Genomic DNA, 15,998 nt, shown 5'->3' on the forward strand with positions numbered 1-15,998 from the left:
GAGACCTATGAAAGGAAATTGGTCTCAAGATATTGGTGATATGGACAATTCAGAGTGGCAGGAAGCATTAGCAGCCCCAAGAGAGGTGGGCATACCCTCGCGCCTCAGACTAGTGCAGCTCCACATCTTACATAGGTCGTACTACACTAAACACACCCTACACAAGATGGGAAGGGCAGAACACCCCTACTGCATGCGTGGTTGCGGGGAAGATGGAACCTTCTTTCATACCATGTGGGATTGTCCTAAAATAATGGAATACTGGGCGCAGGTAATGAGAACCATATCACAATCGGAGGGGGTATCGCTTCTACCAGAACCAAGACGCTGTTTATTAAATATCTGGGAGCCGTATGACCTCACGCAATCTGGGCAGAGCTGGGTAACACTAGGAATTATGGTTGCCAAACAGAACATAGCACAAAAGTGGGGAGGGGCGAAGGTCCCGTTTCTTGCAGCCTGGGGAAGGGACATGGATGCGGCCATGTTTGCCGAGAGGGATGCCCTAAAAAGTGGAGTAAAATCTGGGAGGCATGGAATAAATATAGGGGTGATATTTGTGAACCACCTCAGGACAGAGAAGATGAAGACTCGGATGAGACGTGATGATTTGTGGGTGGATGGCGGGCCCGGTTTCAGATACTGAGGAAATGCAAATTGGTGACTTTGTAATAATAATCGGTCATTATAGTGATGAAGTGTTGTGCTACGCTGCTTTATTCTGGACAAGAATGTTTTCATGGTTTGTTGGAATGAAAATCAATAAAAATCTTTTTAAATAAAGTGCAAACAAATGCTCCTAGGCGTCAAGGCACTAATGGGGTTAGTCCTATGGAAGGAAAGGAACCAGGACTAGAGCTTCACAGATCACCAGGACCAAATCTCCATTAAAGAGTGAAAAGCCAGGTTTTTAAGACCTTTTGGAATATCGTGTGAGCCCGAAGTGCAGCAGGGAAGGGTAATCCAGAGTTAGGGTGCAGCAATTGAGAAAGGGGAAAATGTACCAATATTAGCTGTAAATATGATTTCAGGCCATGGTGAGAGATGAAGTCCTTCACTCTTTCTGCTCCCCAGGATCTGAAGACAGGTAAATCTTGTCTATAAGGCCATTGACATATATTGGGGTTCACACTTTGGGCCGGTAGCTCGTGTCTTAAAAGTCAAAGCCAAGACTTACTCCGGGCCAGGCTCACTTTCCACCAATAACACTCACCTTCCCTTGGTCCTCAGGGCCCGGCTGCAGAGTGACCGAACAGGGGAGGTTGGTCGCCATCTATGAGAAAGAAAGAGAATACAATGAGGTCACTGTAAAGGTTACACGCATGTTTCCCTCAGAATAGGACAAGTTGTAGCATCTGGACTTCACATGTCATTTATCGAGAGCGCAAACACAGACTTTGAAAGTATGAAACCCATAATGAATGTTCTTCTAAACTTCTACTGTGTATCAACATGTGCCTCCCAGGAGGCTGCTCGAAATGTGATGAATTTTAGTCCAAGATTTCAAAAGTCTGGCCAAAACGGATATAGAATTATGCAGGGAAAGTGTGACTTAAGCACTGTTGCTCTAGTGCATTGTATGCATGTTTGTGTGTATGGATTCATGTACGCATGTATGTATGTATGCACATATGTATGTATGCATGCGTGTATGTATGCATGCATGTGTTTATGCATGTATATATGTATGTATGTGTGCATGTATGCACATATGTATGCATGCACATGTACAAACAAAGTTTTTTTGCAAAGGGCCCTGCCTCATCAATATTCATGAGGCAGGTCACAATTGCTGACCCTTTGGAAATGGCTACAGTCACAGAGATAGCGGCCTGCTGGGGTCTACAGACCACAATGTCTGTTATTGATTTTTAAATACAGCAATACTTTTGTTTTGTAATGCAGCCCGTTTTCCTTAAAGAAAAATGGGCTGCTTTTTGAAAATAAAAATGTTTTCTTAAAATGTTTAGGTCTCGCCTAGGCAGCACTTGCACTGTTTCTTCGAGACATGTTATATTCAGGATAAGGGAATAAAGCTCTGCTTCCTTTCCGCCCATCTTTTTTAATTGACTCATGTCCCTGTCCTTTGTAAAAGGTGTTTTTTCATTGGTCAATAGGCTTAGTAGACCCTCCTTAGTACCGCCTATTCTCTTCTTGAAACCTCCCATGAGGACCCTCCTATGACATGTGTTGTTACTTGCTATGCTTTAATTACAGCCTCCCAGCACTATTTTCTTAAATCGGTTTTTCATGCCTGCAACACAGGCAGGACACGCTCTCCCTCAACACTTTTTTTAATCATTTATCCAGCATAGCATACCTTGGCAAGAATTGTGGCGGCCACGCTGTTCTTTTGTTATATGCTGGCCGAATGTAGTCACATGCCTTTTTTCTGTTTATTTCAGGGTTTTTTAAATGGCGGCACCTGCGCTTTAGCTTTAAACATGTTAAGCTATAGCGTGGGTGCCGCGATTGAATTAAAAGTAAACAAATAGAACAAAGTGCAAATTTAATTACTATTTGTTTACTTTTGAAGCAATCGCAGCACCAGTGCTTAAGATGTTCAAAGCTAAACACTGGGTGCCGTCTTTGTAACAAAATTAAATAAATAGAAAAAAAGCGTGCTGCCACCATTTTATTCTATTTGTTTACTTTTGTACCGGCGCATATGCTTTCAACATCTTAAGCTAAAGCGCGGGTGCCGCGATTGCTTTAAAAGTAAAGAAATTGACTTTTTTAAAATCTATTTCTTCACTTTTGAAGCAATTGCGACACCCGCGCTTTAGCTGTCAACATCCTAAGTTAAAGCGCGGGTGCCGCGATTTCATAAGGTCTCGCATTTGCGAGAGTTTGAGCTATTTGCATTGTAAATGACAATGCCTTTTATTTATGTGTTTACAAAACCCGCAGGCGGTGTTAACGCACCGCTTGCAGGTTTTGTAAACACATAAAGAAAAGGCATTATCATTTACAATGCCAATGGCTCAAACTTTAGTAAATGTGAGACCTATTCCATTAGAAATGCATGTTTAAAAGTTGACAATAGTCCGTGGGACCACTGCCTCCTCTTAAAAATGTTTTCACCCACATTCCCAAAGGGGAAGATGTCCCTTGAGACCCCTTCCCATTTGTGAATGGGTTACCATTTCCTCTACGGAGTCGGTAACTTGTTTGTGACAGCATTCCGGTCACAAAACATTCTTACATACCAATGCTGTCTTTGTATTAGGAAAGGATGCCCTAAACACGTCACTTCCTAACACCGAATCGCAAACGCAAAATGCAATTCGGTGGCAATTTACCGAATCGCATTTTGTACATTTGGAAATGCATTTTTTTGGTTGCAAATGGCCTGATTCTGTGAATTGGGCTGTAACGGCCAGAAAAATGCTTTGCACATCAGGCCCACTGCCCTTTATTTATATCCGTTTGCATGCTCATCCTCTTGTGTTCGTGCCCACCTTTGGCTGTATCACTGTATTACCTTTTTTCAAAACTCTGGACCCTCCTTAGAGTTCGGGGGCTTTGTGGCATCCTCCATAGGGTGGATGCTGTCCCACCTGACTGCCTTTGCATGGCCATCCTTACTGTGAGTGTGAGGCAAGGTGATGTTAACAATGGGGGGTATGTTACTGCCTCCGCCCTGGGAAGGTCCACTCAATGGTAGCTGATGCTTCAGGCGATTGACCTGGATTGGCCTCTTGATTAGGCTGCCTGGTCCACCACCATCTTTGGTGAATATTGCTAGCAGGCTTGGAACCTTTCTAATTTCATGGTGGGACTTCATTGAACAGTCGGTAAGGCAACTTTTCTGTAAAGCCATTTCTGCTGAGTATGTGGCAGTTGTGTTTGGAGGGACTGAAAATGATGTTGATATTTTCCACTGGTTTGCCGGAGGTGTTCGTGCCATCACCCCGGCAGATTGACAGCTAATTCGACAATCTGTGATTGCGCCTCTTTGTATATGTCTGCTACCCTTTGCTCTAACTTCCTATCAGCAACTTTGAATACTTAGCAATCTACACAAGTTGTATGTCAGCTGCTCCACCGTTTAGCTTCCGGCCATTTTAGCAATCCACACAAGTTGTATGTCAGCTGCTCCACCCCTTAGCTTCAGGTCATTTTAGCAATCCGCACAAGTTGCATGTCAGCAGCTCGACACCCTGGTTTCAGGCCATTTAGCAATCCTCACACGTCGTATGTCAGCTGCTCCACGCCTTAGCTTCAGGCCAACTTAGCAAACCTCACAAGTTGTATGTCAGCTGCTCCACCCCTTAGCTTCAGGCCATTTTAGCAATCCTCACCAGTTGTATCTCACCAGCTGTATGTCAGCTGCTCCACCCCTTAACTTCAGGCCATCTTAGCAAACCTCACAAGTTGTACGTCAGCTGCTCCACCCCTTAGCTTCAGGCCATCTTAGCAATCCTCACAAGTTGTATGTCAGCGGCTCCACGCCCTGGCTTCCAGCCATCTTAGCAATCCTCACACGTCATATGTCAGCTGCTCCACCCCTTAGCTTCAGGCCATCTTAGCAAATCTCACAAGTTGTATGTCAGCTGCTTCACCCCTTATCTTCAGGCCATCTTAGCAATCATCACAAGTTGTATGTGTGCTGCTCCACCCCTTGACTTCAGGCCATCTTAGCAATCGTCACCAGTCGTATGTCTGCTGCTCCAACCCTTAGCTTTAGGCCATCTTAGCAACCCTCACAAGTTGTATGTCAGCTGCTCCACCCCTTAGCTTCAGGCCATCTTAGCAATCCTCACCAGTTGTATGTCTGCCGCTCCACCTCTTAGCTTCAGGCCACCTTAGCAATCCTCACCAGTTGTATGTCAGCTGCTCCACCCCTTAGTTGCAGGCCATTTTAGCAAGCCTCACACGTTGTATGTCAGCTGCTCCACCCCTTAGCTTCAGGCCATCTTAGCAATCCTCACCAGTTGTATGTCAGCTGCTCCACCCCTGAGCTTCAGGCCATCTTAGCAATCCTCACCAGTTGTATGTCAGCTGCTCCACCCCTTAGTTTCAGGCCATCTCAGCAATCCTCACCAGTTGTATGTCTGCTGCTCCACCCCATAGCTTCAGGCCATCTTAGCAATCCTCACCAGTTGTATGTCAGCTGCTCCACCCCTTAGTTTCAGGCCATTTGAACAATCCTCACCAGTTGTATGTCAGCTGCTCCACCCCTTAGCTTCAGGCCATCTTAGCAATCCTCACCAGTTGTATGTCTGCTGCTCCACCCCATAGCTTCAGGCCATCTTAGCAATCCTCACCAGTTGTATGTCAGCTGCTCCACCCCTTAGCTTCAGGCAATCTTAGCAAACCTCACCAGTTGTATGTCAGCTGCTCCATCCCTTAGCTTCAGGCCATCTTAGCAATCCTCACCAGTTGTACGTCAGCTGCTCCACGCCTAAGCTTCAGGCCATCTTAGCAAACCTCACAAGTTGTATGTCAGCTGCTCCACCCCTTAGCTTCAGGCCATCTTAGCAATCCTCACCAGTCGTACGTCTGCTGCTCCCCGCCTTAGCTTCAGGCCATCTTAGTAATCCTCACAAGTTGTATGTCTGCTGCTCCACCCCTTGACTTCAGGCCATCTTAGCAATCCTCACCAGTTGTATGTCTGCTGCTCCACCCCTTAGCTTCAGGCCATCTTAGCAATCCTCACCAGTTGTATGTCAGCTGCTCCACCCCTTAGCTTCAGGCCATCTTAGCAATCCTCATCAGTTGTATATCAGCTGCTCCACGCCTTAGCTTCAGGCCATCTTAGCAAACCTCACAAGTTGTATGTCTGCTGCTCCACCTCTTAGGTTCAGGCCATCTTAGCAATCCTCACTAGTTGTATGTCAGCTGCTCCACTCCTTAGCTTCAGGCCTTCTTAGCAATCCTCATCAGTTGTGTGTCAGCTGCTCCACTCCTTAGCTTCAGGCCATCTTAGCAATCCTCACCAGTTGTACGTCAGCTGCTCCACCCCTTAGCTTCAGGCCATCTTAGCAATCCTCACAAGTTGCATGTCTGCTGCTCCACCCCTTGACTTCAGGCCATCTTAGCAATCCTCACAAGTTGTATGTCAGCTGCTCCACCCTTTAGCTTCAGGCCATCTTAGCAATCCTCCTCAGTTGTAAGTCAGATGCTCCACCCCTTAGATTCAGGCCATCCTAGCAATCCTCACCATTGGTATGTCAGCTTCTCCACTCCTTAGCTTCAGGCCATCTTAGCAATCATCACAAATCGTATGTCAGCTGCTCCACCCCTTAGCTTCAGGCCTCCATAGCAATCCTCACAAGTCGTATGTCAGCTGCCCCACCCCTTAGCTTCAGGCCATCTTAGCAATCCTCACAAGTCGTATGTCAGCTGCCCCACCCCTTAGCTTCAGGCCATCTTAGCAATCCTCACCAGTTGTATTTCAGCTGCTCCACCCCTTTGCTTCAGGCTATCTTAGCAATCCTCACAAGATGTATGTCAGCTGCTCCACCCCTTAGCTTCAGGCCATCTTAGCAAACCTCACAAGTTGTATGTCAGCTGCTCCACCCCTTAGCTTCAGGCCATCTTAGCAATCCTCACCAGTTGTATGTCTGCTGCTCCACTCCTAAGCTTCAGGCCATCTTAGCAATCTTCACCAGTTGTTTGTCTGCTGCTGCACCCCTTCGCTTTAGGCCATCTTAGCAATCCTCTCCAGTTGTATGTCAGCTGCTCCACGCCTTAGCTTCAGGCCATCTTAGCAATCCTCACCAGTTGTACGTCAGCTGCTCCATGCCTTAGCTTCAGGCCATCTTAGCAATCCTCACCAGTTGTACGTCAGCTGATCCACGCCTTAGCTTCAGGCCATCTTAGCAATCCTCACCAGTTGTACGTCAGCTGCTCCACGCTTTAGCTGCAGGCCATCTTAGCAATCCTCACCAGTTGTACGTCAGCTCTTCCACTTCTTAGCTTCAGGTCATCTTAGCAATCCTCACCAGTTGTACGTCAGCTGTTCCACTCCTTAGCTTCAGGCCATTTTAGCAATCCTTACCAGTTGTACATCAGCTGCTCCACTCCTTAGCTTCAGGCCATCTTAGCAATCCTCACCAGTTGTATGTCAGCTGCTCCACGCTTTAGCTTCAGGCCTCCTTAGCAATCCTCACCCGTTGTATGTCAGCTGCTCCACGCCTTAGCTTCAGGCCATCTTAGCAATACTCACCAGTTGTACGTCAGCTGCTCTACGCCTTAGCTTCAGGCCATCTTAGCAATCTACACCTGTTGTATGTCAGCTGCTCCATGCCTTAGCTTCAGGTCATCTTAGCAATCCACACTGGTTGTATGTCAGCTGCTCCACGCCTTAGCTTCAGGCCATCTTAGCAATCCTCACCGGTTGTACGTCAGCGGCTCCACTCCTTAGCTTCAGGCCATCTTAGCAATCCTCACAAGTTGTATGTCAGCTGCTCCACTCCTAGACTTCAGGCCATCTTAGCAAACCTCACAAGTCGTATGTCAGCTGCCCCATCCCTTAGCTTCAGGCAATCTTAGCACTCCTCACCAGTTGCATGTCTGCTGCTCCACTCCTTAGCTTCAGGCCATCTTAGCAATCTTCACCAGTTGTTTGTCTGCTGCTGCACCCCTTCGCTTTAGGCCATCTTAGCAATCCTCTCCAGTTGTATGTCAGCTGCTCCACGCCTTAGCTTCAGGCCATTTTAGCAATCCTCACCAGTTGTACGTCAGCTGCTCCACGCTTTAGTTGCAGGCCATCTTAGCAATCCTCACCAGTTGTACGTCAGCTCTTCCACTCCTTAGCTTCAGGTCATCTTAGCAATCCTCACCAGTTGTACGTCAGCTGCTCCACACCTTAGCTTCAGGCCATCTTAGCAATCCTCACCAGTTGTACGTCAGCTGCTCCACGCTTTAGCTGCAGGCCATCTTAGCAATCCTCACCAGTTGTACGTCAGCTGTTCCACTCCTTAGCTTCAGGCCATCTTAGCAATCCTTACCAGTTGTACATCATCTGCTCCACTCCTTAGCTTCAGGCCATCTTAGCAATCTTCACCAGTTGTATGTCAGCTGCTCCACGCTTTAGCTTCAGGCCATCTTAGCAATCCTCACCAGTTGTATGCCAGCTGCTCCACCCTTTAGCTTCAGGCCATCTTAGCAAACCTCACAAGTTGTATGTCAGCTGCTCCACCCCTTAGCTACAGGCCATCTTAGCAATCCTCACCAGTTGTTTGTCTGCTGCTGCACCCCTTCGCTTTAGGCCTTCTTAGCAATCCTCTCCAGTTGTATGTCAGCTGCTCCAACCCTTAGCTTCAGGCCATCTTAGCAATCCTCACCAGTTGTAGGTTAGATGCTCCATGCCTTAGCTTCAGGCCATCTTAGCAATCCTCACCAGTTGTACGTCAGCTGATCCATGCCTTAGCTTCAGGCCATCTTAGCAATCCTCACCAGTTGTACGTCAGCTGCTCCACGCTTTAGCTGCAGGCCATCTTAGCAATCCTAACCAGTTGTACGTCAGCTCTTCCACTCCTTAGCTTCAGGTCATCTTAGCAATCCTCACCAGTTGTACGTCAGCTGCTCCACACCTTAGCTTCAGGCCATCTTAGCAATCCTCACCAGTTGTACGTCAGCTGCTCCACGCTTTAGCTGCAGGCCATCTTAGCAATCCTCACCAGTTGTAAGTCAGCTGTTCCACTCCTTAGCTTCAGGCCATCTTAGCAATCCTTACCAGTTGTACATCAGCTGCTCCACTCCTTAGCTTCAGGCCATCTTAGCAATCCTCACCAGTTGTATGTCAGCTGCTCCACGCTTTAGCTTCAGGCCTCCTTAGCAATCCTCACCAGTTGTATGTCAGCTGCTCTACGCTTTAGCTTCAAGCCATCTTAGCAATCCCTACCAGTTGTACGTCAGCTGCTCTACGCCTTAGCTTCAGGCCATCTTAGCAATCCACACCTGTTGTATGTCAGCTGCTCTACGCCTTAGCTTCAGGCCATCTTAGCAATCCACACCTGTTGTATGTCAGCTGCTCCATGCCTTAGCTTCAGGTCATCTTAGCAATCCACACCTGTTGTATGTCAGCTGCTCCACGCCTTAGCTTCAGGCCATCTTAGCAATCCTCACCGGTTGTACGTCAGCGGCTCCACTCCTTAGCTACAGGCCATCTTAGCAATCCTCACAAGTTGTATGTCTGCTGCTCCACTCCTTGACTTCAGGCCATCTTAGCAATCCTCACCAGTTGTATGTCAGCTGCTCCACGCCTTAGCTTCAGGCCATCTTAGCAATCCTCACCAGTTGTACGTCTGCTGCTCCACCCCTTAGCTTCAGGCCATCTTAGCAATCCACACCTGTTGTATGTCAGCTGCTCCATGCCTTAGCTTCAGGTCATCTTAGCAATCCACACCTGTTGTATGTCAGCTGCTCCACGCCTTAGCTTCAGGCCATCTTAGCAATCCTCACCGGTTGTACGTCAGCGGCTCCACTCCTTAGCTTCAGGCCATCTTAGCAATCTTCACCAGTTATATGTCTGCTGCTCCACCCCTTGACTTCAGGCCATCTTAGCAATCCTCACCAGTTGTATGTGTGCTGCTCCACCCCTTAGCTTCAGGCCATCTTAGCAATCCACACCTGTTGTATGTCAGCTGCTCCACCCCTTAGCTTCAGGCCATCTTAGCAATCCTCACCAGTTGTATGTCTGCTGCTCCACTCCTTAGCTTCAGGCCATCTTAGCAATCTTCACCAGTTATATGTCTGCTGCTCCACCCCTTGACTTCAGGCCATCTTAGCAATCCTCACCAGTTGTACGTTAGCTGCTCCATGCCTTAGCTTCAGGCCATCTTAGCAATCCTCACCAGTTGTACGTCAGCTGCTCCACGCCTTAGCTTCAGGCCATCTTAGCAATCCTCACCAGTTGTACGTCAGCTGCTCCACGCCTTAGCTTCAGGCCATCTTAGCAATCCTCACAAGTTTTATGTCTGCTGCTCCACCCCTTGACTTCAGGCCATCTTAGCAATCCTCACAAGTTGTATGTCAGCTGCTCCACCCCTTAGCTTCAGGCCATCTTAGCAATCCTCCTCAGTTGTAAGTCAGATGCTCCACCCCTTAGATTCAGGCCATCCTAGCAATCCTCACCATTGGTATGTCAGCTTCTCCACTCCTTAGCTTCAGGCCATCTTAGCAATCATCACAAGTCGTATGTCAGCTGCTCCACCCCTTAGCTTCAGGCCTCCGTAGCAATCCTCACAAGTCGTATGTCAGCTGCCCCACCCCTTAGCTTCAGGCCATCTTAGCAATCCTCACAAGTCGTATGTCAGCTGCCCCACCCCTTAGCTTCAGGCCATCTTAGCAATCCTCACCAGTTGTATTTCAGCTGCTCCACCCCTTTGCTCCAGGCCTTCTTAGCAATCCTCACAAGTTGTATGTCAGCTGCTCCACCCCTTAGCTTCAGGCCATCTTAGCAAACCTCACAAGTTGTATGTCAGCTGCTCCACCCCTTAGCTTCAGGCCAGCTTAGCAATCCTCACAAGTCGTATGTCAGCTGCCCCATCACTTAGCTTCAGGCCATCTTAGCAATCCTCACCAGTTGTATTTCAGCTGCTCCACCCCTTAGCTTCAGGCCATCTTAGCAATCCTCACCAGTTGTATGTCTGCTGCTCCACTCCTTAGCTTCAGGCCATCTTAGCAATCTTCACCAGTTGTTTGTCTGCTGCTCCACCCCTTAGCTTTAGGCCATCTTAGCAATCCTCTCCAGTTGTATGTCAGCTGCTCCACTCCTTAGCTTCAGGCTATCTTAGCAAACCTCACCAGTTGTAGGTTAGCTGCTCCATGCCTTAGCTTCAGGCCATCTTAGCAATCCTCACCAGTTGTACGTCAGCTGCTCCACGCCTTTGCTTCAGGCCATCTTAGCAATCTTCACCAGTTGTATGTCAGCTGATCCACGCCTTAGCTTCAGGCCATCTTATCAATCCTCATCAGTTGTACGTCAGCTGCTCCACACCTTAGCTTCAGGCCATCTTAGCAATCCTCACCAGTTGTACGTCAGCTGCTCCACGCTTTAGCTGCAGGCCATCTTAGCAATCCTCACCAGTTGTACGTCAGCTGTTCCACTCCTTAGCTTCAGACCAGCTTAGCAATCCTTACCAGTTGTACATCAGCTGCTCCGCTCCTTAGCTTCAGGCCATCTTAGCAATCCTCACCAGTTGTATGTCAGCTGCTCCACGCTTTAGCATCAGGCCTCCTTAGCGATCCTCACCAGTTGTATGTCAGCTGCTCCACGCCTTAGCTTCAGGCCATCTTAGCAATCCTCACCAGTTGTACGTCAGCTGCTCTACGCTTTAGCTTCAGGCCATCTTAGCAATCCACACCTGTTGTATGTCAGCTGCTCCAGGCCTTAGCTTCAGGTCATCTTAGCAATCCACACCTGTTGTATGTCAGCTGCTCCACACCTTAGCTTCAGGTCATCTTAGCAATCCACACCTGTTGTATGCCAGCTGCTCCACGCCTTAGATTCAGGCCATCTTATCAATCCACACCTGTTGTATGTCAGCTGCTCCACGCCTTAGCTTCTGGCCATCTTAGCAATCCTCACCAGTTGTATGTCAGCTGCTCCACTCCTCAGCTTCAGGCCATCTTAGCAATCCTCACCAGTTGTATATCAGCTGCTCCACGCCTTAGCTTCTGGCCATCTTAGCAATCCACACCTGTTGTACGTCAGCTGCTCCACGCTTTAGCTTCAGGCCATCTTAGCAATCCTCCCCGGTTGTACGTCAGCTGCTCCACTCCTTAGCTTCAGGCCATCTTAGCAATCCTCACCAGTTGTATGTCAGCTGCTCCACGCCTTAGCTTCAGGCCATCTTAGCAATCCACACCTGTTGTACGTCAGCTGCTCTACGCCTTAGCTTCAGGCCATCTTAGCAATCCACACCTGTTGTATGTCAGCTGCTCCACGCCTTAGCTTCTGGCCATCTTAGCAATCCTCATCAGTTGTATATCAGCTGCTCCAGGCCTTAGCTTCAGGCCCTCACCCTGTCAGCTGAACCTGAGATGCAAGCCTCACTTAAGCGCATGCAGTGTCCTTGAGACCCAAGCACATCCTTTGTGGTCAACCCTAGTGCAGAAGTCCCAGCATCGTCATGCAGAGCCTGGCCGGGAGCCCTAGTCCCTACAGATAAACTCTTGCGTCATCTGTTCCTCTTCAGGACCATGAGGTCTTTGTTTGTGCCATGCCGAGGGGTGACGCGTTCCCTCGCTTGACACAGACGTCTCATCTAGATGGCCGGGTGGTGACTCTAAGGAGCACCACACGCCAGATCCTGCTGAACATTGACCCATTTACTCGCTTTTGTCAGCCTTCCCCGCGTATGTATGACTGCCAACTACAACATTTCTACTTCAAGCTGTTTTCCACATCGGTTTACTAAACCCTAGCACACATGGGAGTGACAACCCCAAAATTGAATGATTTAGGATTATATTTTTGTGAAACCGTGTTTTGGGAGTGTTTTCCTACTAAGGTACCATGTTGCAGTTGTTTTTTACCTGTTTTTTTTCTTTTTTTCTTTTTTACATTTTGCCAGCTTTGTGAATTTCGCAGAAGCATCACAAGGTGAAAGTAGGCGATGGTTCTCTACTCCACAAACTATTTCTACAGAAGTGAAAATATGTCCATGTTGTGTAAACTTTGGTACTACTGAGACTTAAAATAACATTCTGTACATATTACTGTCTACAATGTAATTCCATAATGAATATTCTAGGTTTGATGTAATGGTAATTTTCTGTTCCCCGTTCTCTAACATAGGAAGGTGCCACCTTTACAAGTGATTTGACAGTGACAAATTGTCTTTTCATGATAAGTTGAACATTTTTGGATTGTGGCACCATCTTTACACTCTTTACAGTGGATTTTGGTTCCTTTACTATTGTGTTCCTTAGACAAACAAGGGTCTGATTCACAAAGGTAAACTACACGTTTGTATAACTTGACATGTTTTTATTATTCCCAAAACTTAATTTGAATAATAGTATGTTTACGAGTGAGTACGGAGACTCCGCAGTCGGGCGGAGAACTCCGCAGATAAAAAGACATGCCAGTCTTCTCTTCTTGTGCGTAGAGATCTCCGCCACAGGCACTGAGTCCCCGCACGCGTGAGCTTGCTATTAAAATGCAGTTTTGTGAATACTGAAAAAGCGTGAACCTACACAAACGTGTAAGCTTCCCTTTGTGAATCGGGCCCTGGAAACAAACTTTCATGAATGGGACAGAGGACAGTACCTCAAAGCAGAAAGGGTAGGCGTGCTGCCCCAACTTCTTGGTCAGTTTGTCCTGCAGCGGGGTGAGGGGCTTCTTTGCTTCTGGGGGGTACACCTGGCACGACAAGGAATACAGGTCCTTCCGGAAGCTCAAGCCGATGAGGTCCAGGTCGTCGCGGCCGTAGCGGAACGCACAGGTCATGGTGACAAAGACTGAGGGATGGAGGAAGAGAAGGCAGTTTGAGAAGACAGGTAAAGCACTTGATAAGTCAAGACTCTACAGCAAAAGCTACCCTTGTGATATCAGACCCCACAGTGCACATCATTCACGCCTTTCTGTAACTTTACTTTTTTGTCCATATGTTAAGGTGGGAGTGGCAAAGCCGAACAGCATGTTGGTGCCTGAATGGAATACACTCCTGGTGCTAATGGTGGCACATTCAGTCATCGCATGTGATTAGGAACCATATTAAAGGGGCATTTGGCGATATTGTGTCATACAGGGTCATGATGGTGGGAGAGCTGGCCATCTATGTCCTTAACAACCACGCTAATCAGAAAGCCAGCTGTCATGTGCCTTAGGGGTGAGGAGTCAGCCAGCCATTGTAGCTGCTTATTAAATATGATAATGGGAAAGTGGAAATTGTGCCATTGTGCATCCTTATGAACCAAGTGATGGGAAGGTTGGCCATCCTATGTCATTGTGAGCCATATTAGGAAAATCCGACTTTCTCTGCTGGTCTGATCCATGATAATTGTGAAGTCAGCCATCTTGTGCCCATATGTGCCACGACAATGCAAGAGGCAGCCATCTTGTGCCCAAAAGTGCCACAACAATGGAAGAGGCAGCCATCTTGTGCCCACAAGTGCCACAACAATGGAAGAGGCAGCCATCTTGTGCCCACAAGTGCCACAACAATGGAAGAGGCAGCCATCTTGTGCCCATATGTGCCTCAACAATGCAAGAGGCAGCCATCTTGTGCTCATATGTGCCTCAACAATGCAAGAGGCAGCCATCTTGTGCCCATATGTGCCACGACAATGGAAGAGGTAGTCATCTTGTGCCCATATGTGCCTCAACAATGCAAGAGGCAGCCATCTTGTGCTCATATGTGCCTCAACAATGCAAGAGGCAGCCATCTTGTGCCCATATGTGCCACGACAATGGAAGAGGCAGCCATCTTGTGCTCATATGTGCCTCAACAATGCAAGAGGCAGCCATCTTGTGCTCATATGTGCCTCAACAATGCAAGAGGCAGCCATCTTGTGCTCATATGTGCCTCAACAATGCAAGAGGCAGCCATCTTGTGCCCATATGTGCCACGACAATGGAAGAGGCAGCCATCTTGTGCCCACATGTGGTCTGAGATGTGTCCTGCCTTCCTCCCAAGTTCCTTGTTTGTTAGACTTGAGCCCCTTCACAGAGCCTTTGGGTCTTAGGGCCTCCCCCCTGCTCTCCCCCTGACTTCCACCTGTAGATGTCATACTTACAGGGATGCTTCTGCATCCTCCTGTTCTCAGATTTCTCTCCCTTCACTGAAGCCACATACATGCCTTAAAGCCTCTCTCCTCGAAGTATTTGCTGCTCACGGTCTAACAACATAGAGGTTCTCACACCGCCCCTTGTCCTTCTTGTTGTGGCATTAATGCCATTGTTATCAAGCCCTTTCACCTTTGCTCTCCTGATTTGTCAGTTTAGCACCTTTTTAGTTGTATAGTTCACACATGACATGAAGAATATATTAAATGCTCATTATTTACCTTTTCTGTCCTTCAGGTATTCTGGGTCAATCAGAACCACGCCATCTGTAAAGACAATAGTGGCAATGAACTGTGTTCTCTGAGTCAAAGCATCAAACAGGGTGAACAGGTACTTCTCTGCTCACTCTCCTTATCACCCTCCACGTTTTAGTATCTGTGCTCCTTCCCTTGATGGCGTCTGTACTTTAGCATCCCTGAACACTGGGGTTATTCACTATGAACATTAGTCTGTGGGCTTCAAGGAAGAGTCACTTCATTCCTGCCTTCCTTCCCCCCTTCCCCCACTTTCTTCTATTCTCCATTCATCCTTCATCATTGCCTCTTTCCTTTATTCCATACTCCTTACTTCTTTTACTCCTTCTCTCTCTCTCCTTTCCTTCCTTATGTTCTATCTCTCTTTCCCTCACTGTGCCTTCTGCATTTATCCTTCCCCCCCTCGTCCCCTCTATTTTTCCTTCTTTCAACCCACCCTTTATTTCTTCCTTTATCCTATGCACTCGCCCACTCTTCCTTCTTCTATGTATCTCTCCCTTCCTTGCATGCTTTCTCCATTTCTACCATCCATCTCAATTTCCTTCTTTTGTTTTCTTTTCCTTTCTTTCCTCCTTCTCTCCTTTCTTTTCTCTTCTGCCCCTTCTTTTCTTTCTTCCCATATTCCTTGCTTCCATTTCTTCCTTCCATCTCAGTGAATTTCTTTTCTTGTGTGCGCTTCTGTTTTCTTCTCTCCGTTCTTTTCTCCCCTCCCTTGTATTCGTTCCTACCACCCTTCCTGGCTCCCTTTTCCTTCCTTCCTTTTACCCTCTTCTGGTGAGTAGAGTGTTTGTTTTCAGCTGTTGACTGTGAAGATGATTGTCAGATACTCACCCACTGGTTCAACATGTTCTACGTGATCAACAAAATCTCTCTTTCCCAGGTATATTGATAGCTGGTGAAAAGTTAAGAACACAACAAGAACCCTATTAGTGGATGTACAAGTGGGTATTCCACAACATATAACACACATCCTGTCATAAGAGCATATATTTGACTCA

The 15,998-nt window shown here is 47.5% G+C and overlaps 1 protein-coding gene across 1 annotated transcript in view; it reads right to left on the bottom strand.

The window, feature by feature from the left end:
- Window positions 1–15,998, bottom strand: part of LOC147718370 (arrestin-C-like) — a 134,249-nt gene that overhangs the window by 63,254 nt on the left and 54,997 nt on the right. The window contains exons 4-7 of the mRNA XM_086967190.1: window positions 15,832–15,892; window positions 14,968–15,012; window positions 13,229–13,419; window positions 1,214–1,273 (exon numbers count right to left, since the gene is read on the bottom strand). Of these exons, the coding sequence (XP_086823316.1) occupies window positions 1,214–1,273; window positions 13,229–13,419; window positions 14,968–15,012; window positions 15,832–15,892 (357 nt within the window). The remainder of the gene's footprint in view (window positions 1–1,213; window positions 1,274–13,228; window positions 13,420–14,967; window positions 15,013–15,831; window positions 15,893–15,998) is intronic.

Source organism: Lissotriton vulgaris, chromosome 4_1 (genome assembly GCF_964263255.1).
Source record: "Lissotriton vulgaris chromosome 4_1, aLisVul1.2, whole genome shotgun sequence".
Taxonomy (NCBI): domain Eukaryota; kingdom Metazoa; phylum Chordata; class Amphibia; order Caudata; family Salamandridae; genus Lissotriton; species Lissotriton vulgaris.